Below are 22841 nucleotides of genomic sequence, written 5' to 3'. Positions count from 1 at the left end.
AAAGAATAAATGCGCTCATTTCGTACTAGTAAAATAAAAACTTTTCCACTAATTAGGATGAAGTCCGTCTGATCAGATCGTTCACATGCAAGAAAATAACTTCTATCCCCTGAAATACAAGCAAACACAAGTCGTTCTTTGTTGTCATCCATAATTCCATACACTCGTGGAACTCCAGCATTCTTAATTAAAAACTCAAAAGCAGCTCGTGTTCTCAAACCCAGAAAGAAAAAAATATATACTCTATATGATCTGTCATATGACTGATCTTGCTTCCTCAAGGATCTTTACTTCCATTTCTTTTTGTTTATTGACTGTCCCGTGCCAACCCTCCTCCACCCGTCCAAAAAAGTGAGAAAAACCGAGATAAAGGGGTGAAAAAATAAAAGCAAATTGAAAAGCCAGTTCACAGACTCAAAATATTCCAATTCAATGGACATTATATATGTAATCTTTACTGTATTGAGGAAGAATTAGCTTAAGAGATCAGTTGGCAGAAGGCTTCCTTGCCAAGAAGAAATACATTGGAGTGAAAATGCCTTCCCTGCATCAACCCAAATTGTTGAAAGGATTACTATTGGGAGCAACATTTTAAAGAAATATGCATTTACAAACTGCAACCAGATTTAAGGTTGATTACCTCACTATAGAGTCAGTTCAACAACCTACATCACAGTTGGCATTATTCGTATGGCTAACAAATTTGAGAATTGATCACTAGGGTAAAACGCGTGAAATAACTTATCTACTTGAATAAATTATAGGCCGTGCAGTAGCTTGACAGAATTAGTTATATCATTAAGGCAAATGATCTACAAGTGAAAGACACTGCTGAACGAGTTTGTATATTATCATTTATATAAAGCTAACAACTTAATTATACAATTCATTGTCAAAAATTGCACCAAACTGGATAATAATTAGCTTATATTGGATACAAATTACAAGCTTATCCTTAACCCAGATAAGTTGTCAAAAGGACTAATTTAGCTTCAGCATCTATCTGGGGTATTGTAGGGTACTTAGCCAGATTTTCAGATAAAGTGGAAGGAAACAAGCCATTGCATGTCAAAGAATTACTTATAAACTGCAGTATTCCAAAGCATTTTTCCCTGCGGCCTCTACTTAATTTCCATTCTATTGGAGACATTTATTTTAGGTCGTCAAAGGTCTAGTTGTCATACCATTGATCAATCTGTCCATTCAGTTAATGATAGTTTCAATTAAAAAAAATTCTAGAGTGTTCAATTTCTTCTATTTGATAAATAAGATGAAAACAAAGTAAAGAAAGCAAGCAGGTCTCACTTACTTTCCACCTTCAACAAGTGCATCTGCAGCTTGCTCCAGGATGGCTTGAACCTTTTGGCTTCCTTCAGGGGCGAGCCCGACTCGCTCTAATATCTTGACCTAAACAGAATGAAATCCAGGCAAGTTCAATAATTTGACGACATTACATTTCCTTAAAGTCAAGGGTTAACCATTAATGAGCTAAAGAGATGAAAATAATGTAACAAAATCTTTTAAATAATAAATCATAATTGGAAAACAACAATCATAAAATCAAAAACTTGTGATCTTACCATATTTCTGGTGAAAAAGCGTCCAAAAACTGTCACGCGTACATTGCTTAAGGAGAAATGACTTTTGTCCAGAGGCAAATACCAAGGGAGAGGAGAGTCGATAGCAATATCCTTGTCCCAAATAATCTTTTGCATGAAGTGGAAATACAAACAAAGAAGATGTTAAAACACATCAAATTCATGCTATACATTATTTCCCCTGTCATGTTATGAATAAGATAGCAAACTGTAAACAAGAAATCTGACAAGGAAGACCAAAGTTTTGGATAAGAGGACGCTAATATTCCCCAGGTAAGTGGGATATGTTAAGATGTTTCAAGGGAATGAGTTGAAGCAAAGCTTATGTTATGGTTTAAAAACTAGAAAAAATGTGCTATCTGATCATAGAATAAAATAATAAAGGTTTCAAATACTGTTAAAAATAGAGGTTCACAAGATAAGAAGCTCACCTCAAAACCTGCATGTTTCAGAGCTTCAATGCACTGTCCCATCGATCTGATGTCAGGAAGTCCATTACCAAGCTCCACCTGACGCTGTTTTATATGATCTAAGCATGGAGTTAGCAGCACAATAAAGAGATAAGAAATTTGAGTATAAGAAGATTGGATACCTTGATCCTCCGGTGATTTGCATTATTAGGATCAAAGAAATCGGTGATACACCATTCATAATTAGCAAAGTATTGGCCAGGCTTCAACACTCTGAATATTTCCTTGTAGCAATCAAACTAGTCATCCACAACATGTTGTGAAAACTGAAAACGATCAATTATAGGTTCTAATATTCAGGTGAATCAGAGAGATCTAGAGAAAATTCACAAAAAAGCCAGTAAATGTTCTGCAAGTGCTTACCACATCTGGGGCATGACATGTAGCTTCTATGGCAAAAATTCCATCAAAACTGTCGTCAGCAAATGGCATTCTCATGAAGTCGGCCTACATTTTTGACAATGAAGTGCGATGAGAAGAAAAAATACTACTCTTTGACAGTAGAATAAAAAACAAAAACAGTCACATTACCGTCACATAATTGCAGGTGTTGTCAACTCCTGCAATACGGTTCAGTTCCTGCAAAGCAACCAATACAATAGTTGAAATCCAGTTCAAGCACAACTAAGATAATAATAAATGAGAAAGAACAAAAACTATTATATCGCCATGCAAGTGACTTTTGGTACAGTACTTCAGTGGATGGAAAATCCCTAAATTCTGTCCACCCACCCCCACTCCCCCAATATAAAATAAAAAAATAAAGTTGAGCACACACGCATACTCACAAAAAATACTTACTTTTCCTCGTGTTACTTGATATTCATTGTTGTTGATTCCAGTAACATATGTACCGCTATAAAAGGTAAATAATATCAGATAGCCATGTGGAAATGGACAAACTTACACAACAGTTAAAAAGAATAATACTAGTAACACTTTGTACTGTAGATCTGTTTTAGCCCCAAAGGTAAGTAATTGAGAAAGAGAAGGGCTCTTCCCTACTAGCTAGAGCATTTCCTGTAGCACGTGGCTAGAAGGCAGGACTATTAGTTTTCTTCAAACCTCTTTTCAAAACTAAGCAGCATTCGCTAGAGTACTACCAATAAAGAATCCTCCTCCATGCCAAATAATGCTTAAAAGATCCCATATCAACTTAAGTGTGACGGGAGGAGTTCAAACTTTGAATTTTAAGCATCAAAATTATTTTAGTGATTTCCAGTCGGTAGTATGTTAGATTTAGTCCAACATAGTCATTTAGATGACGCAAGATAGGAAAAGAAAAGAATAATATCTTTCCTTTGATTTAATGAGAGATAGACCATGTAAGATATGGTGATAATTGATTGGTGCTTAGGGTGTCTTCGTGAAGCTATTAAACAGTAAATGTATATTAAGTATTTTTTTCTCCTTTTTATTTGCACATCCCAGGTGAAGCCAACTAAATAATAACTCTTGAATTAGGTATGGCTTTGAAATAGCAGCCAAATGGATAACAACAAGCTGTAAATAGATGTTATGTGGTCCTATAATCTTCCATAGTTCGGATGCTAGGAGGAACCAAGGATTCAGCTCTTCTACATCACAACTTGGACACTTAAAATAAAGCAAACAACAAACTACTAATAAAGGATGAAGAAATGGGATACAAAACAAAAACGATTTCAAGCTGTCAAGATATATATACAAACATTCTCAGCTGAAGAGTATGACTAGATTTTCAGATAAAGACACATGCTTGAGCAATGGTAATTCATACTATTCTAATAGCCGCTATGAAATACAGAGCTGACTTTTACCTAAATCCGGCAATTTCTCTTAAAGGGCCACCAATTCCACATCCAACATCCAAAACCTGTCAATGAAACAAGGAATTCTTTTCATGTTACCACTTGCCAAATGAGACCTGGCTGACCGACTTGAACCAAAACCAACACAAGAAAAGGAGAGAGTAGCAGAAAAAGAACACATCCATAATACGATGAAGTAGACCTTTTGTCCTTGCTTTAGCCCTAATTGCAGAGCAAGAAAGTGTTCATGTCGTCTGATACTTTCTCGAAGTGATTCCCCTTTCCATCTGTTATAACAAGGAAGATACAATAATTACTAGTCCTCTTTTGCTAATTATCATGGATTTCCAACCAAAAGTGAAAGAAGAGAACAATACACCAGTGGAGTACCTACCTGGGAGCAAAATGGAAAGATTCACCCCAACCATACTCATAAAAGCTTGTTGCTAGATCATAATATTTGTTAACCTGTAAACAAAGAACATTTATTATGAATTAACTACTGAGTTTTTGGATAATTGAAGTCAGATAGAAAAGCCACAAATGGGATAGGCATGCCTAAACTATCAATAGAATATCAAAATCCTACCAGCAATGGGCGAAGGACGGACCTAGATTGACGCGAGGGGGTTCAATTGAATTCCATTCGTCCGAAATTAAGCCTATATATATATATATATATGGATTGTTGAATAACCTTGACATACAGAAAGATTCTAGAATAGTGGTAAAGGGGGTTCAAAATTTCAGGTGTGATATTCTTATAGTTTTAATCCCCTTGTTAAATTTTTTTGGCTCCGCCGTTAGTTCTTTAACTGTTTGATTATATCATCTCAAATCTTACCATATCAATGTAGTTGGCTTTCCGCTCTTCCTCCGCTTCTCCATCACATGCATGATATTTTTCGTACCTAAAGTAATTTATAACTCACTAATACATGCGCAAAAAGAAAATCCACATGCCTATTAAAATGAAAAGAGAAATAGGTTGCAAAATAAAATACAAAGTACATACTATTTAAAGCTGTGAATTTTTCAGGCTCAGGATAATATCAGTGAAGATTGTGCATTAACTTTTCTCTTTGAACAATTAATAAAACTGATCATACAAAATACTATAAGAAAGTTTGAAATAAAGGAAATGCAACAATAGGCATATTTATTTAAGTACTTAAACTGGACAGGATGAGATGGAATAAAACCATTTTCAGCACTAAATAAGCAGTGAATGATTGAAATTTAAGAATCAACATTAAATTTGAAGCAACAAAAAGTATGATCTGGAATGAAATTTTACTTTTCAAAAGCTGAAAGTACTTCTTTCTTCTCAATCTTGCCACCAACCCCAGAAGCCAGATCAAATGTCCCAGATTTTGACATCTGTCGTTCCTACACACACAAAAAATATCCATCTTCAGAATTACATACACAAAACAAAGGAAATTCAAGATTCTGTGCTAGAATAACAGTTAGCATAAAGATATTACAATAAAATTAAAAAAATTGGGAAATCAGCTGAAACGAGTATTCTCATTTCCCGGGTTCCCACAATATATAAGCAAGAGACCCGTTGACTTGGGCTTCGTGGTCAACATAATTTCGGGCTTTAGAGTCTCTTCCACAATTAGGTAAAAATTGCACGAGCACCCTATTTGGTCGCCCCCATTTAATTTATTTCCACTTTTTTAAAAAGTTTTAACTTCTACCTACTGTTTAAATTATTTCAGGCCTGTTTCTATTTTCTCCTCCTCCTTCATTTTCTGAAAGCTGAAGATTGAGATATTGTTGTGTTCTAGTCTAACCTATATTTGTTATTTTAGCAAATTAGCTTCTGGACCGTCCAGTTCGGAAATTTTAATTTTAATTGCTACTAAAACATGAAAGCACGACTTGATTCCCTGTGCATTAGGTGAATTACTTTTACTAAAGCTCTTGTTTTATAGGAGTATTACTTTTACTTGTCATTGTTGTTTTAGAACTTCAGCTCTAAGAATGCTGAAGTTCAGCAAATATAAACAAAACTTCAGCTCCTAGAATGCTGAAATTCAGCAAATACAAAACAAACTTCATCCCTAAAGTTTATCAAAACATAACAAAGCTTCAGCTAAGACATGCTTAAGTTCAGCAAATATAGAACAAAACTTCAGCTAACACATGCTGAAGTTCAGCAAATAGAGAACAAAACTTCAGCCACTAGAATTCTTAAGTTCAGCAATTACAAACAAAAATTTCAGCCAACACTTGGTTCAGCAATTTTTGCTACTTCAGGCCCGTCTACTAGAATGTTGAAGTTTGCGTGATTGCCTTTGCTACTTCAGACCCGTATAACAAAAGTTACGCGAAAAGTGAGTACGCATGCAAAAATTTTTTACAAAGCCGAGTATAAGTTAAAACGACCCAAAAAATAGGTATAGATGCAAATGATCCCACAATCAGGGAGGAAAAGGGGATCTTTTGGGGCTTTTTCCACAGAGGTCATCATGGGCCGTTGACCCGCGTCAACAGTCAAGTTCAAACTCAATGGACCGGTCACTGAGTTTGGTACCATAAAATTGCATCCTAACATGTCGCTTGTGTTTGTTCAAATATTTGAAAGTTGTGTTAAGAAATTAAGATTAAAAAATTAAAGATGAAAGTAAGAAATGAAAGAGATAAGAATGTAGAGAGATTGAGAAGAGACAATTCTTATTATTTCTCAGTGTATTTAGTATCACTTCTCATTAATTATTTTTTATATTACGCAAAGGTATACAAAAGAATGTCATAAACATAACTTTAAGCATTTGATATCATGTAGGAAGATCATGAGTGAGGTTATGGAGGTATGAGAGTTATAATCATAAGTATTGAAGTAGTGGGAGTTATCGAGATAATAGAGAAGAGTAGTGGTTATTATTCCTTTAGGAGTTCTAGACATCCACCATAATCTAGTATTTCATAACAATCCTCCTTGGATGTCCATAGATAATGTGCCTTGTTAAAACTTTACTAGATAAAAAATTATGTGGGAAAAAACCCTAGTGAAGAAAAAAGAGTACACATATCTGATATGCATTGCTTGCTGCCTCATTAAAAACCTTACTAGAAAAACCCAGTAAGATAAAACTTTAGCTGAGGGAAAAAAAGTACAACGCGTATTGGGCTCCCCCTAATAAAAACATCACTTTATTTCTCGGAAATATGCATTTTAATGTTGTATTTCAACTTCTCAAATGTTAAGATTAGCAATACCTTAGTAAATATATGAGCAAAATTATCGCATGAGCAAATTTGTTGAATACTAATTTCATCACTCTGTTGAAGATCATGCATCTCAAAAAGAACGCTAGTGAAATGTGCTTTATATATCTCCTTCGATATATCCTTCTATCAATTAAGTTTATAAGTTGCTAGTATCTTGGTATGACTTGAATAAATATCAATAATTGATTGCCTTGTTGAATATCATAATATGACAGTACCCTTACGTGCAAATAGATTATTTGAAGAATGAACTTCATGTAATGCCTTACATTTTCATAACCAATAAAACCTTGACAATATTTGTTAGGATAAACAAATCTATATTAATGGTTTTCATTTGCAATATACTACTAATTGCGTTTCATATCTAAAAAATGAGTAAAACTATATCTCACTTGTATAATATTATACTCATGCTCTATCAAGATACATAAGTGCATCAATTGCACACAAACAAATCATATACGGCATGATTGCATTGATCCATATAAGGAGTTTCTGAAACTTTATTTAATAAATTTAGTGTGAACCTTTATATGCTTCAGAACAATTTAAATCCTCTAAGGATTTTTATATGCATATTAAATTTTTATGTATTGCCAGACTAAAACCTGAAAGTGATTGCATCCACCATAGAAAAATATGTCTCAATATAATCAATGCTAGGATATTTACGAAAAATTTCCCAGTGGCTTTATACTTTCAGGTGTTAGGACTATTCCTAAAAAAATTTACTTTTTACGAATGAAGCTAATCTTGATTGCGTATTTTTTATTTAGAAAATCATTTATCTGTCCAGATTCTATGATAAAGTTGGGCTCAAGATCCTCGTCGTCTTTTATAATATTACACTATATTATATCAAAGATAACGTTGACACTCTTTCTACATCGGTTCCAATAAAAATATAACTTATCGAGATCTCTTTATCTCATAATTTTCAGGTACCTGAGCCTCTCCACATGAGGTCTTATAAATTGTTGTGTCGTGGTGTTCTTATAGAGCACATGCCTCATTCCTATGACCATCTTGATCATTTGCTGTCACGACCCATTTTCATAATAGGTCATGATGGCGCCCAACACCGTTGTCGGGCAAGCCAACGCAGAAAATACTAAATAAATTCTAATTTACTTTTACCCAAAATAGTTGCAATGATTCCTTAAGTTGAAGTAAAATCAGAAAGGATCAGTAAAGCCAATAATAATGATAATACAAATCCAAAATAATAGTCTACTAATGTGTGTGCCAAGACCTGGTGTCACAAGCTGTGGGCAACTAGTAGAATATACAAAAGAATCACACTACCCTACTGTCCGAATAGAATAGACAGCAATATAAATAAGAAAGACTCCTCCAGGCTGCGGAACGACATGAGAAGGGGAGCAGCTCACCGTGGAAGCCTCGAAATCTGCTCAGGGATACGCCCTAGTCTGATAGCCAGAGACACCTACCTCAGAACCTGTACAATTAAGTACAGAAGTGTAATATGAGTACATAAATAATATGTACCCAGTAAATATCCCGTCTAATCTCGAAGAAGTAGAGACGAGAGGTTGACTTGATACTTACTAGGGTCAAATAATATGTGAATGAAGTTATACTAAGCATGGATAACACTATAAATTAGCATTTTTGAGGCAAGGAGAATCAATCCTTTATCCAGGTAATATAATAAGTAACCAATTACATCTCAAGGCATGTACAAGTTCAGTCCACAAGAATACTAAGTAAAACATCCGCAAGCAACACCGAGGGACGTACGGCCCGATCCAACATAAAAGAAAATTGTGCACTGCCGAGGGTCGAACGGCACGAACCATAGATGCATCTATTACCCCGCTCGCAAATCACAGGTGCGACGCGGTCAAATATAAATAAACTTATCAACAAGCAGACAATAATGCACATCCGAGGAGTAGTTATTCACAGGAATATCCAAATTCTCTTTTAAAGGTCAAGCAAGATAAGGTTCCTCTTACTAGTCTCATTTACCCTACTCAACATGATTTATACAGATCCGAATTTATCATCGAGTTACAAGAATATCACATAGAGCATGCTTTTGGGTCCTAGACGACCCGGATTTAACATAATAGTAGCTACGCACGGACTCTCGTCACCTAGTGCGTACGTAGCCCCCGCATATAGTATCAATTAATTCAATTATTACACCTATGGGGACAATTCCCTCTTACAACGTTAGAAAGGAGACTCACCTCGCTTCAAAGTGCACTTCCAATACCAAGAATGAGCCCGAACCCTCAATTTGGAGCCGAACAATTCAAAACTAGATAAACGTGGTAGGAACTAGTCAACACAAACTTACAAGATCATATTATAACTATTTAAGCAATTTCCCACCCTTAAACACAATTTCCTAAAATCCGTCCCCGGGCCCACGTGCCCGGATTTTGACATTTTCCAAGGAAAGTTGTTCTCTACAACCTAAGGATCAATAATATATGATTTCTAATTCATTTCATAACAAATTTCGTGGTTAAACTTAACTTTTATCAAAACCCTAGGTTTTGCTCTAACCCTTTGATTTTACCTAAGTTCTAGTGTTTAATCTACTTAAGACACAATTATTAAACCAAGAATTAGCGGGAATAACTTACCTCAAGATGCTAGGTGGAAATCTTCTCTCAAAAGCTCCCAAAATCGCAAATGGAGGAGTGAAAAGTGGTAAAAATGGCCTAGAACCCGTATTAAATGAAGCTCATTGCTTCAGCGATTTCCGCATCTGCGGTCAAGGGACCGCATCTGCGGTCCCGCTTCTGCGAGGAGTAGAGCGCATCTGCAAAAACGGGCCAAGCGGCTGGAACCGCATCTACGGCCTTGAAGCCGCTTCTGCGGTTCGAGAGTCGCTTCTGCGGTTTGGCCTGGCCATCCCTGGGCCGCATCTGCGATAGATGGACCGCATCTGCGGTCCACCAACCGCAGGTGCGGTTATGACAGAAGCAGCAGCTTCAACACTTCTCAAAAATTTCAACTTCACTCGAGCCTCGTCAGATTGACGCTCGGTGCTCCCGGGCCCCGCCCGAACATACCGACAAGTCTGAAATCACGAAACAGACCTACTCGAGCCTTCGGAACGCCCGTAACAACGCTAAATCTAAGAATCACCCCCTAAAACCAATTGAATCAAACTTATGAACTTCAAGTTCTTAATTTTCCTCTAACGGGCCAAAACGCCCTTAAACTACTCGGATTGACACCAAATTTTGCGGGCAAGTCTTAAATGTTATATGTGACTTGTACGTGGCTTCGAAACCAACATACGAGTCCAATAACAACGCGATCAATCATTAATTAGTTTCTTTAAATCCTTAGAATTTCAGTTTAATAATTTCTAATAAAAATTCATTACTCGGGCTAGGGACCTCGGAATTCGATTCTGGGCATACGCCCAGGTCCCATATTTTCCTGCGGACCCTCCGGAACCGTCAAAACATGAATCCGGGCTCGTTTGCTCAAAATATTGACCAAAGTCAAACTTAGCCTTTTAAGAAAATCCTAAGGAGTCAAATGTGCATATTTCAATCCAAACTCTTCCAACTCCCGAATCGACCACTCCCGCAAGTTGTAAATTAGCTAAAGCAAGCACGGGAAGTTTTATTTAAGGGAACGGGGTTCAAAAAGTCAAAACGGCCAGTCGGGTCGTTACATTCTCCACCTCTTAAACAAACGTTCGTCCTCGAACGGACATAGAAAAGTACCTGAGCTGCTGAATAAATGTGGATATCTGCTCCGCATGTCCTCCTCGGACTCCCAGGTCGCCTCCTCGACTGGTTGGCCCACCCTCCACTGGACCCTCACCGCAGAAATCCTTTTGGACCTCAACTGGCGATCTTGTCTACCAATAATGGCAACTGGCTCCTCCTTATAACCCAAACTCTCATCCAGCTGAATGGTACTAAAGTCCAACACATGGGAAAAGTCGGCGTGATACTCCCGAAGCATCGATACATGAAAAACCGGATGAACTCATAAGTTGGGGGCAAGGCAAGCTCGTAAGCAACCTCCCCAACACGCCTCAACACCTCAAATGGGCCAATAAACCTTGGGCTGAGCTTGCCCTTCTTCCCGAATCTCATGACACCCTTCATTGGCGAGACTTTCAAGAGGACCTTCTCGCCAACCATAAATGATACATCACGCGCCTTCTGATCCGCGTAACTCTTCTGTCTGGACTGAGCCGTGCGAAGCCTTTCCTGGATCAACTTTACCTTGTCCAAGGCATCCTGTACCAAATCTGTACCGTATAACTTAGCCTCGCCAGGCTCAAACCATCCAATAGGAGAACGACAACGTCGACCATATAAAGCCTCGTATGGAGCCATCTCTATGCTGGACTGGTAGCTATTATTGTACGCAAACTCCGCCAAAGGCAAGAACTGATCCCACTTCCCTCCAAAGCCAATCACACATGCTCTGAGCATGTCCTCCAAAATTTGAAATGTCCGCTCCGACTGCCCGTCGGTCTGAGGATGGAATGCTGTGCTGAGCTCTACACGGGTCCCCAACTCACTCTGAACAGCTCTCCAAAAATGGGAAGTGAACTTAGGGCCTCTGTCTGATATGATGGAAATATGCACACGTGCAACCGGACTATCTCCCGAATGTAACTCTGAGCATACCTCTCTGCCGTATAAGTAGTCTCTACTGGAATAAAGTGGGCCGACTTGGTCAACCTATCAACAATGACCCATACTGAATCAAACTTCCGCAAAGTTCGCGGCAACCCAACTACGAAATCCATGGTAATGCGCTCCCACTTCCACTCTGGTATAGGCATCTGCTGAAGTAGGCCACCCGGCCTCTGATGCTCATACTTGACCTGCTGGCAATTCAAACACCTAGCCACATACTCCACTATATCTTTCTTCATCCTCCGCCACCAATAATGTTGCCTCAAGTCACGATACATCTTCGTAGCTCACGGGTGGATGGAATACCGTGAACTGTGTGCCTCCTCTAGTATCCTCCCCCTCAGACCATCAACATTAGGAACACATAGACGACTCTGGAGCCGCAAAATACCATCCTCGCCAATAGAAACCTCCTTGGCACCTCCCTGAAGCACCGTCTCTCTGAGAATAGCCAGATGTGGATCATCAAACTGCCGGGTCTTTATCTACCCCATTAATGAAGACTGAGCAACCACACACGCAAGAACCCGGCTGGGCTCCGAAATGTCCAACCTCACAAGTCTGTTAGACAAGGACTGAATGTCCAAAGCTAGTGGCCTCTCCTCTGCTGGAATGAATGCCAAGCTACCCATGCTCTCTGCCTTTCTGTTTAAGGCATCCGCGACCACGTTTGCCTTGCCCGGATGATAAAGAATGGTGATGTCATAATCCTTCAGTAACTCATGCCACCTGCGCTGCCTCAAATTAAGATCCCTCTGCTTGAACAAATGCTGTAAGCTGCGATGATCAGTGTAAACCTCACATGACACCCCATACAGATAATGCCTCCATATCTTAAGGGCATGAACAATCGCGGCCAACTCTAGATCGTGCACTGGATAATTTTTCTCATGAATCTTCAGCTGGCGCGAAGCATAGGCAATAACTCGCCCCTCCTGCATCAATACACACCCCAATCCAACGCGCGGAGCATCGCAATATACCGTATACATCCCTGAACCGGAAGGCAACACAAGAACTGGTGCTATAGTCAAAGCTGTCTTGAGCTTCTGGAAGCTCTCCTCACAATCATCGGACCAACGGAAAGGAACACCCTTCTGGGTCAATCTAGTGAAAGGTGATGCAATAGATGAAAAGCCCTGCACGAATCGCTTGTAATAACCTGCTAGCCCCAGGAAACTCCTGATCTCGGTCATTGAGGTAGGACGTGGCCAACTCTGAACTGCCTCAATCTTCTTGGGATCCACCTTAATACCCTCTCCTGACACAATATGTCCCAAGAATGCCACTGACTCTAGCCAAAACTTACACTTGGAAAACTTAGCATATAGCTTCTGCTCTCGCAAGGTCTGAAGAACTACTCTCAGATGCTGCTCGTGCTCCCCAAGGCTACGCGAGTATATCAAGATGTCGTCAATGAAGACGATGACGAAAGAATCAATATAAGGCCTGAACACTCTGTTCATCAAGTCCATAAATGCCGCTGGCGCATAAGTCAAGCCAAAGGACATCACCAGAAACTCATAATGGCCATATCTGGTCCGGAATGCAGTCTTCGGGACATCCGAGTCCCGAATCTTCAACTGATGGTAACCCGACCTCAAGTCGATCTTAGAGAACACCCTAGCAACCTGCAACTGGTCGAACAGATCATCGATACGAGGCAACGGATACTTGTTCTTGATAGTGACTTTGTTCAACTGGCGGTAATCAATGCACATCCGCATAGTCCCATCCTTCTTCACTACTACAAAAAAGTCTATTAGCGGCAATTAATATGCTCTTTAGCGGCAATAAAAATTGACGTTAAAACATTTACCAGCAATTAGACTTTGGCTGGTATTGCTAGCGTCGCTAAAGGATTTAGCGGCCATTGCACGAAGTGCCGGTAAAGACTTGAGTTTTAGCGGTAATTATTTACCGGTAATTAAAATGGCCACGGGAACTCCCCTATGATATTCAACATCATACATTTTATGGCTTTTGTTATTGCCAATAAAGACCTACTCAATTGCCAGTAAAAAGTGCTCTTTTAGCGATAGATATAATTGTCGCTAAAACTATCTACGAATTGGTCTTTGTTTATGTATTTAAAAGCTTTTGTTATAGGCAGTAAAAATCCATCTAATTGCCTTTTTAAAGAACTTTCTTATTGCTAGTAAGAATTAAGAAATATTCCTTTTATGACTTATAATGCACATTATGCAGATTCAAATTCAACTATAATAAGAATAAGATTTTTTTTCAAAAAGTTTAATACACTTCATTAAATCCACAACAAAATATACTAATCCATAGTTTTAAAGTATCAACAACATATCCAAAAGGTAAACTATTTGAATCTAATAACTAGTGTGATTTCCCGTCTGCTAACTGGCATTATCAAATTGCTACAATACTATACAATAAATGGTGCCATTAAAGTCTTTCCAACTCTTGATCATGATGAAATCTTCCACATGTCAGATTATCTGAACAACTACTTAATCTCTGTCTTACTGTTCAAAGAATAGTTGTCTGGCTTCCCATACCATATATACCTCGCCACTAGTCTCCAAAGCTATATGCCTTGCATAATGCAGTAACTTTACATGAAACAAATCAAAGTTTGAAATTAGTATTTCTTTTGTTGTAGCGGAAGCTATGACTATGTGATAATTGCACAATTACTTTAAACCCGGTAACCATAAAATTGCTTTAAGCACTACCAGAGAAACTTCTGGAATTTAGCAACAAAGCATGTGCTGAAGAGTTTGGTGAGTGTCAACTGTCAAATGATATGTTCCTCATTCACTTATATGTTATGCATACAGAATTTTAAGCCAACACAAAGGGAAAAAATAAAAAACCTCAAAAAAAATTTCAATTAATAGCAGAAGGTCGATATTTAAGGATCCTAACAATACAAGTAGCTCTTTTAACTTAATTTTTCACAAACTACTTACTTTTGTACTTTAGACGTACAAGACCACTTGTTCATGTCGCCATTCCCCTGCAACTACATGAAATGGTAAAAATCTAAACTGAATCTGGACCATGCTAACAATATAATACAATTTATGTTTTTTAGTTGCCCAACCTATAGGACAAATGACATTACTTGGTTTTTTAATACTTCATTAATTAACTTATTTTCGGTCAATAGAATGAAATGTTTGATGTATAAATTTTTTATGTTTGCTGGTAAATAAATACTGATAATTTCTATACAACTTTTCTTATTCGACCTTTCGAAATCTTTTCTTTCAGAAGACATTTCCATATTAGATAAGTACAAATACTATCAAATTTTGCTTTCTTTCTTTGGGACAATTAAAGAGTAATTTAAATAAGTTTTACTTAAAACTTAACTAGGGAGGTAGTAGATGATCCCCATTGTATACAAATTGTTCAAGGATGACATAAAAATGACCTCCTACTTTTTCAGTAGAAATTATTCTTAATTTCAAGGCAAAGTAAGATGTCACTAGAATCATAGACACTGATAGAATATATAAAAAGTTGGAAGCAAGTAAAGCACTTAAATACCTTAATAGCAGCTTCCCCATATGTTTTCTTTTTACCACTTGAATGAGGTTCAGAGGTGTCTGTGCATCCAACTTTGAGTTTCTCATAGAGTCCTCTATCAGAAGCATGTCCACTCCCATTCTGCTTTACGCTTTGGTACTTGATATCTATTGGAGTCGAACTAGGAGAAACAATAGCTACTTTGGCACCTTTGATCTTTCTCACCTTGGGTACTGGACCATTCGTAATCTTCATAACTAGAATCAAAATATACATTCCCATATATTTTGATACACCAATGAATCCGATCAATTGAATTCAAGAACCGGAAGATAAAAGGACAATATCCAATATAATACACATGTACGAATATATCATCGAGGGAGGAATAACTATTTGAAATTAATTACCCAAAAAGTTTGTTCACATCTCTAGGGGAAGGCCGGACAAACTCAATTTTGCAAATGCTACTGATCAAACTCAAGAAGGACAAAAATGAATAATAGAATGAAAAACAAGGCACAAATGAAATGTAAATGAAAGTGAATAAAGAAAAGAAGAGGAAAATACGCAACTTAGATTTCATTCACCAACATATTATACCACATCTCCAATCACATTAAAGAATTTAGAAGTTTAATATAATCTAGAATTATGAGAATTTGTTAATATTGCTATACTAACAAACTAGCAACATGCCTGAAAATAAGGATCTAACAAATACCATGGATATTGCAAAGATAGCAAGTTGCAGAATGGAGATAAGAAACATACAATCAAATATGAAAAAAGAAAAGGAATCTTTACTTTGAAATGGCATTCATGGTGTTTATGTCGCTTGTGCATGGCTGCTTTTTGCCTCGAGAACCTAGTATATATCAATACATTAGGAAACAAGTAAATATATTATAATGTATAAACTTGCCTCCAATGTGGGCTTAAGAAAATCTCCACCAAACTCTTTGTTGATCCAACAACTGCAACAGCGGCATTGTGGATAGAAAATAAATCTTTTAAGTTTCCAAGTTCAGCAAAAATCTAGTAGAATAGGATTAGTATTTAGCTTTTGCACTGTACTACATTTGGCTTCCCTAGTACCTTGTAATAGTTTCTGATCTATTTGTGCAAGAAGGGAAACAGAGCAGCATATCACTGATCACGATAATAAAATTCTCACTATTTTCAAATCGTACTCTCTTGAGAGCTACATTAATCTAGAAAGCCAATTAGAACAAAATACATTTGTGCATACCTGACTTCTAGAATATTCATATATAATAGAGGGGTAATAAAAAAAATTGAACCTAATGCTAATACATCTATCCAAAAACCTCTTGATAAGTTATAGATAAAAGCATGGCGCCTTTTGGGTTTTCATTTGTTTTATCCCCTAAGATAAAGAATTCATATGAAACTATTCAATAACATCTTGTTTGAAGAAAGTAGTTTTAGTAGATAATTCATCAAAAGAGCAAATTGAAAATTATAGCCCGATTCACATGGCTAGAGTAATATTACTTAAGGGATCAACACTAGCTTTTTGGTCTGCGTATTCGATTCTTTCGGTACTTATCGGATTAAAATAACTTATTTATCTTTTCTCATTTCTTTTAGTTGTATATTTAGTTAGCAACAATCAAAATTGGACTATTCCGAGCAACTACATATCCAAAGTTCTTTGTATCCACAAATATTTTGAAGATTTCTTTCTTACTACTTCTTTTACCTGCAGTTTCTCAAGATTTGGTATTACTATTCGGATTTACAGTATTCAGAGATTAAATTTCATTCTCCGGAGATAGAATTTCAACAGCCAAAAGAACATGACTATAAAATAAAATAAAAATAAATTCTCTAGAAATTAATAATAATAAGCAACTGATGCAAAAAATTATTTGAAAAAAAATCCCTAATAGGTATTTGCAATTTATCAGAATACATAAATAAAGAGATTAGAAGGTACCTTGAGCTCGTAGGCACAATTTTGGCTTCTTCAATTTCAAAGGAAAAAGCGTGCCTAGCGGTTCCTATCTCATTAACGAGTGACGATGAATAAGAAGAAGTACAACAGCTATGCAACAACAAGAGAGACTCAAACTATTTTGATGTTCTTCATTAATTTATTAGGAAAATAATGGATCTTTATCTAGTAGCAATCAAAAGAAAAAGAGGATGAAGTTGATGATGGCGTACCAGAGTAATCGATCCAACTGAACATAGAGATGAATCTTGGGTGTTAGGGTTCCAATTAATTTTAATTTTTCATTCCTCTAGGTTCTTGATGAAAAAAAATACAAAAATGAAGGAGGAAAATAAAAAATAATTTGGAGGGAGTGTGAAAAAAGAATGCCGCTCTTGGACTTCTTAAAAGACGCAAGCTTCAGTGGCAATTTTTCTTAATTGCCAGTAATAAGTGTTTATTCTCGGCAATTGTTCAATTGCTGCTAACATTGGCCTATATGGAATAAATTAGCGACTATTAACTTATTGCCATTAAAAGCCTTTTTTGTTGTAGTGCTTCTTCACAAATAACACCGGTGCACCCAAGGCGATACACTGGGCCTAACAAACCCTTTTTCTAATAACTCCTCAACCTGCTCCTTCAACTCCTTCAGCTCTTTAGGAGCCATACGGTACGGTGGAATAGATATAGGCTGGGTGCCTGGAGCCAAATCAATACAGAAATCAATATCACGATCCGGTGGCATGCCAGGAAGATCAGAAGGAAACACATCGGCGAACTCTCGAACTATTGGGACCTAATCAATCGTAGGAGACTCTGCGGTGGTGTCCCGAACATAAGCCAAATACGCCAAACACCCCTTCTCAACCATCTGCCGAGCCTTCAGGAAAGAGATAACCCGGCTAGATGTATCAATAGTGGAACCCTTCCATTCAAACCCTGGTGACCCTGGCATCGCTAAAGTAACAGTCTTGGCATGGCAATCTAGGACGGCGTGATACGGAGATAACCAATCCATGCCCAGGATGACCTAAAAATTGATCATATCAAGCAACAGGAGGTCCGCTCTAGTCTCAAAACCACAGAATGTGACGACACATGACCGGTAGATCCGACCCACAACCACAGAATCGCCCACAGGAGTAGACACATGAACAGGAGTGCCCAAGGGCTCAGGAGAAATAACCAGGAAACGAGCAAACTGAGACGATACATATGAATAAGTAGACCCTGGATCAAACAACACCGAAGCACCTCTGTCGCAAACGAAAATAATACCTGTGATGACGGCATTTGAGGCCAATGCATTTGGCCTAGCCGGAAGGGCATAGAATCTGGCTGGGGCGCCGGCTGGCTGGCCTCCGCCTGACTGAACAATAGCTGGCTGACCTCTCCCTGCCTGGCCTCCACCTCTAGGACGGCTCTTACCAGTCTGCCCTCCACCCCTAGGTGGCTGGGCAGCCGGTGCTGAAGTTATAGGCTGCTGACCCTGCTGTACTGCCTTGCCCCGAAGCCTGAGGTCCTCTTCAGGTGACCCGGATCTCCACACTCGTAGCACACTCTCGATACCATAGCCTGCTGCTCTGAAGTCTGAGCCTGCTGACCCGAATACCCACTGGAAGAACCCTGGATGGCTGGTGGGCGATATGAACTCTCTGGCACGGCACTGAAGTGGGCACCGGAAGAATCCTGATGACCAGAATACCCGCCGGAGGAACCCTGAATAGCTGGCGGGATGTAAGAACTCTCCGGCATCGCACTGAAATAAGGTCTCACTAGAGCACCTCGGGGAGGGGGTGGTGGTGCTGAATATGGGGGTCTGCTGGGCTGGCCCCTCCCGAAGTGACCTCTACCCCTAGCTGGGGCACCTCTGAACTCTCCCGAAAATCGGGCCCTCTTGTCTAGCTAAATCTTCTCTCTACCCCTCAGGCGATACCCCTCAATCTTGCGAGCAATCTCCACCACTAGCTGATAACTCAGTACCTATCTCCACCTCCTGGGCCATGCTAGCTCGAATACCGGGATGCAATCCTGCAACAAATCTCTGCACTCTCTCTGCATCTGTAGGAAGTATCATGAGTGCATGACGAGACAACTCAGAGAACCTCGCCTCATAATCGGTCACAGACATCTGACCCTACTCAAGATGCTCAAACTGATGCCGTAGCTCTTCCTTCTCAGAGGGTGGAATATACCTATCCAAGAATAACTGGGTGAACTGACCCCAAGTGAGGGGAGGAGAAATTGCTGGCCTGCCAAGAACATAGGACTGCCACCACCTGCGGACCCTGCCCTCCAACTGAAAGGTAGTGAAGTCAACTCCATGTGACTCCAATATCCTCATGTTGTGCAGTCTGTCCCTGCACCTATCAATGAAATCCTGGGCATCCTCATGATGCTCATCCCCGAAGATAGGAGGGTGAAGTCTAGTCCATCTATCTAATAACTTCTGCGGATCACCATCCGCAGTCGGTTTGAGCTGGGGCGCCGCTGCAGCAACTGGTTGGGCCCCATCTGCGGGTAGTGCCCCCGGAGTCTGATACACTGCAACTACATGTCCAGGAGCCTGAGCAGTAAGGGTATGTGCTCCCCCTCCCGCCTGTGATGTAGCTGGATCTGCTGGAAATAAACCAGCCTGAGTCATAGAATCCATGAACCGCAGCATAATACCCATGACCTCCTGGAATCCCGGTGCTGTCATAAAGTCCGCCGGGGTGGGCTCAGCTGCGGGCACCTCGCCCTGCTCCTCGATGATAGGATCCCCCACGGGATCTGCTGGTGGTACTACTGGGATAACTCTGGGACACCCTCATCCCCTACCTCGGGCGGGTGCCCTCCCCCGGCCTCTGCCTCGGCCTCTAGCAATGGGGGGAGCAGCTCCGCCCGAGTCTGGAACATCAGCCGTGCGTGTCCTCACCATCTGTGAGAGAATAGAAGAGGAAAATTTAGTATACCAACCACTGCACGATAGGAAATGAATAAAGAGTAGTTTTTTCATAACACCCTATAGCCTCTCAAAGATAAATACAGACGTCTCCGTACCTATCCGCAAGACTCTATTAGGTTTTTCCATGACTGTGAGACCTACGTGAACCTAGTGCTCTGATACCATGTTGTCACGATCCATTTCCATAATAGGTCATGATGGCGCCCAACACCGTTGCCGGGCAAGCCAACGCGGAAAATACTAAATAAATTCTCATTTACTTTTACCCAAAATAGTTGCAATGATTCCTTAAGTTGAAGTAAAATCAGAAAGGATCAGTAAAGCCAATAATGATGATAATACAAATCCAAAATAATAGTCTACTAATGTGTGTGCCAAGACCTGGTATCACAAGCTATGGGCAACTAGTAGAATATACAAAAGAATCACACTACCCTACTGTCCGAATATAATAGACAACAAAATACATAAGAAAGACTCCTCCAGGCTGCTGAACAGCATCAGAAGGGGAGCAGCTCACCGTGGAAGTCTCGAAATCCGCTCAGGGATACGCCCCAGTCTAATAGCCAGAGACACCTGCCTCAGAACCTGTACAATTAAGTACAGAAGTGTAGTATGAGTACATATACAATATGTACCCAATAAGTATCCCATCTAATCTCGAAGAAGTAGAGACGAGAGGTCGACTTGATATTTACTAGGGTCAAATAATATGTGAATGAAGTTATGCTAAGCATGGATAACACTATAAAGTAGCATTTTTGAGGCAAGGAGAATCAATCCTTTATCCAGGTAATATAATAAGTAACCAATTACATCTCAAGGCATGTACAAGTTCAGTCCACAGGAATACTAAGTAAAACATGCGCAAGCAACACAGAGGGACGTACGTCCCGATCCAACATGAAAGTAAATTGTGCACTGCCGAGGGTCGAACGACACGAACCATAGATGCATCTATTACCCCGCTCGCGAATTACACGTGCGACGCGGTCAAATATAAATAAACTTATCAACAAGCAGACAATAATGCACATCCGAGGAGTAGTTATTCACAGGAATATCCAAATTCTCTTTTAAAGGTCAAGCAAGATAAGGTTCCTCTTACTAGTCTCATTTACCCTACTCAACATGATTTATACATATCCGAATTTATCATCGAGTTACAAGAATATCACATAGAGCATGCTTTTGGGTCCTAGACGACCCGGACTTAACATAATAGTAGCTACGCACGGACTCTCGTTACCTAGTGCGTACGTAGCCCCCGCATATAGTATCAATTAATTCAATTATTACACCTATGGGGACAATTCCCTCTTACAAGGTTAGAAAGGAGTCTCACCTCGCTCCAAAGTGCACTTCGAATACCAAGAATGAGCCCGAACCCTCAATTTGGAGCCGAACGATTCAAAACTAGATAAATGTGGTAGGAACTAGTCAATACAAACTTACAAGATCATATAATAACTATTTAAGCAATTTCCCACCCTTAAACACAATTTCCTAAAATCTGACCTCGGGCCCACGTGCCCGGATTCTGAGATTTTTCAAGGAAAGTTGTTCTCTACAACCTAAGGATCAATAATATATGATTTCTAATTCATTTCATAACAAATTTCGTGGTTAAGCTTAACTTTTATCAAAACCCTAGGTTTTGCTCTAACCATTTGATTTTACCTAAGTTCTAGTGTTTAATCTACCTAAGACACAATTACTAAACCAAGAATTAGCGGGAATAACTTACCTCAAGATGCTAGGTGGAAATCTTCTCTCAAAAGCTCCCATAATCTCCAATGGAGGAGTGAAAAGTGGTAAAAATGGCTTAGAACCCGTATTAAATGAAGCTCATTGCTTCAGCGATTTCTGCATCTGCGGTCAAGGGACCGCATCTACGGTCCCGCTTCTACAAGGAGTAGACCGCATCTGCGAAAACAAGCCAAGCGGCTGGAACCGCATCTGCGGCCTTGATGCCGCTTCTGCGGTTTGGCCTGGCCATCCCTAGGCCTCTGCGATAGATGGACCGCATTTGCGGTCTCGCACATGCGGTCCACCAACCGCAGGTGCGGTTATGACAGAAGCAGCGGCTTCAGCACTTCTCAAAAATTTCAACTTCACTCGAGCCCCGTCCGATTGACGCTCGGGGCTCCCGGCCCCGCCCGAATATACCGACAAGTTTGAAATCACAAAACGGACCTACTCGAGCCTTCGGGACGCCCGAAACAACGCTAAATCTAAGAATCACCCCCTAAAACCAATTGAATCAAACTTATGAACTTCAAGTTCTTAATTTTCCTCTAACGGGCCAAAACGCCCTTAAGCTACTCAGATTGACACCAAATTTTGCGGGCAAGTCTTAAATGTTATATGTGACTTGTACTGGGCTTTGGAACCAACATACGAGTCCAATACCAATGCGATCAATCATTAATTAGTTTCTTTAAATCCTTAGAATTTCAGTTTAATAATTTCTAATAAAAATTCATTACTCGGGCTAGGGACCTCGGAATTCGATTCCGGGCATACGCCCAGGTCTCATATTTTCCTGCGGACCCTTCGGAACCGTCAAAATACGAATCCGGACCCGTTTGCTCAAAATGTTGACCAAAGTCAAACTTAGCCTTTTAAGAAAATCCTAAGGAGTCAAATGTGCATATTTCAATCCAAA

General features: G+C 39.4%; 2 protein-coding genes across 3 annotated transcripts; both read right to left on the bottom strand.

Moving 5' to 3' along the window:
• Positions 1–63: 63 nt before the first annotated feature.
• Positions 64–5435, bottom strand: LOC109237978 (cycloartenol-C-24-methyltransferase-like). Of its 2 annotated transcripts, XM_019404394.1 has the most exons (14): positions 5346–5435; positions 5156–5247; positions 4703–4769; positions 4253–4326; positions 4061–4145; positions 3868–3923; positions 2870–2924; positions 2600–2647; positions 2432–2515; positions 2191–2307; positions 2030–2113; positions 1581–1706; positions 1310–1407; positions 64–544 (listed from the first exon to the last, which is right to left on the bottom strand). In XM_019404394.1, the coding sequence occupies exons 2-14, from the start codon at positions 5236–5238 to the stop codon at positions 487–489; spliced, it is 1035 nt and encodes a 344-aa protein (XP_019259939.1). In that variant the 5' UTR covers positions 5239–5247; positions 5346–5435; the 3' UTR covers positions 64–486. The 2 variants fall into 2 exon arrangements, with proteins under 2 accessions (XP_019259939.1, XP_019259940.1); XM_019404395.1 differs by lacking the exon at positions 64–544 and adding an exon at positions 827–1195 and having other exon boundaries at positions 5156–5400.
• Positions 5436–13992: 8557 nt separating this feature from the next.
• LOC109237973 lies at positions 13993–17546 on the bottom strand. The gene is made up of 3 exons (XM_019404388.1): positions 17457–17546; positions 15285–15520; positions 13993–14341 (listed from the first exon to the last, which is right to left on the bottom strand). Exons 1-3 carry the CDS (start codon positions 17479–17481, stop codon positions 14252–14254), a joined length of 351 nt encoding a protein of 116 aa, XP_019259933.1. The 5' UTR covers positions 17482–17546; the 3' UTR covers positions 13993–14251.
• Between the last annotated feature and the right edge of the window lie 5295 nt (positions 17547–22841).

Source organism: Nicotiana attenuata, unplaced genomic scaffold, assembly GCF_001879085.1.
Source record: "Nicotiana attenuata strain UT unplaced genomic scaffold, NIATTr2, whole genome shotgun sequence".
Lineage (NCBI taxonomy): Eukaryota > Viridiplantae > Streptophyta > Magnoliopsida > Solanales > Solanaceae > Nicotiana > Nicotiana attenuata.
This window is presented reverse-complemented; position numbering and strand designations above follow the sequence as displayed.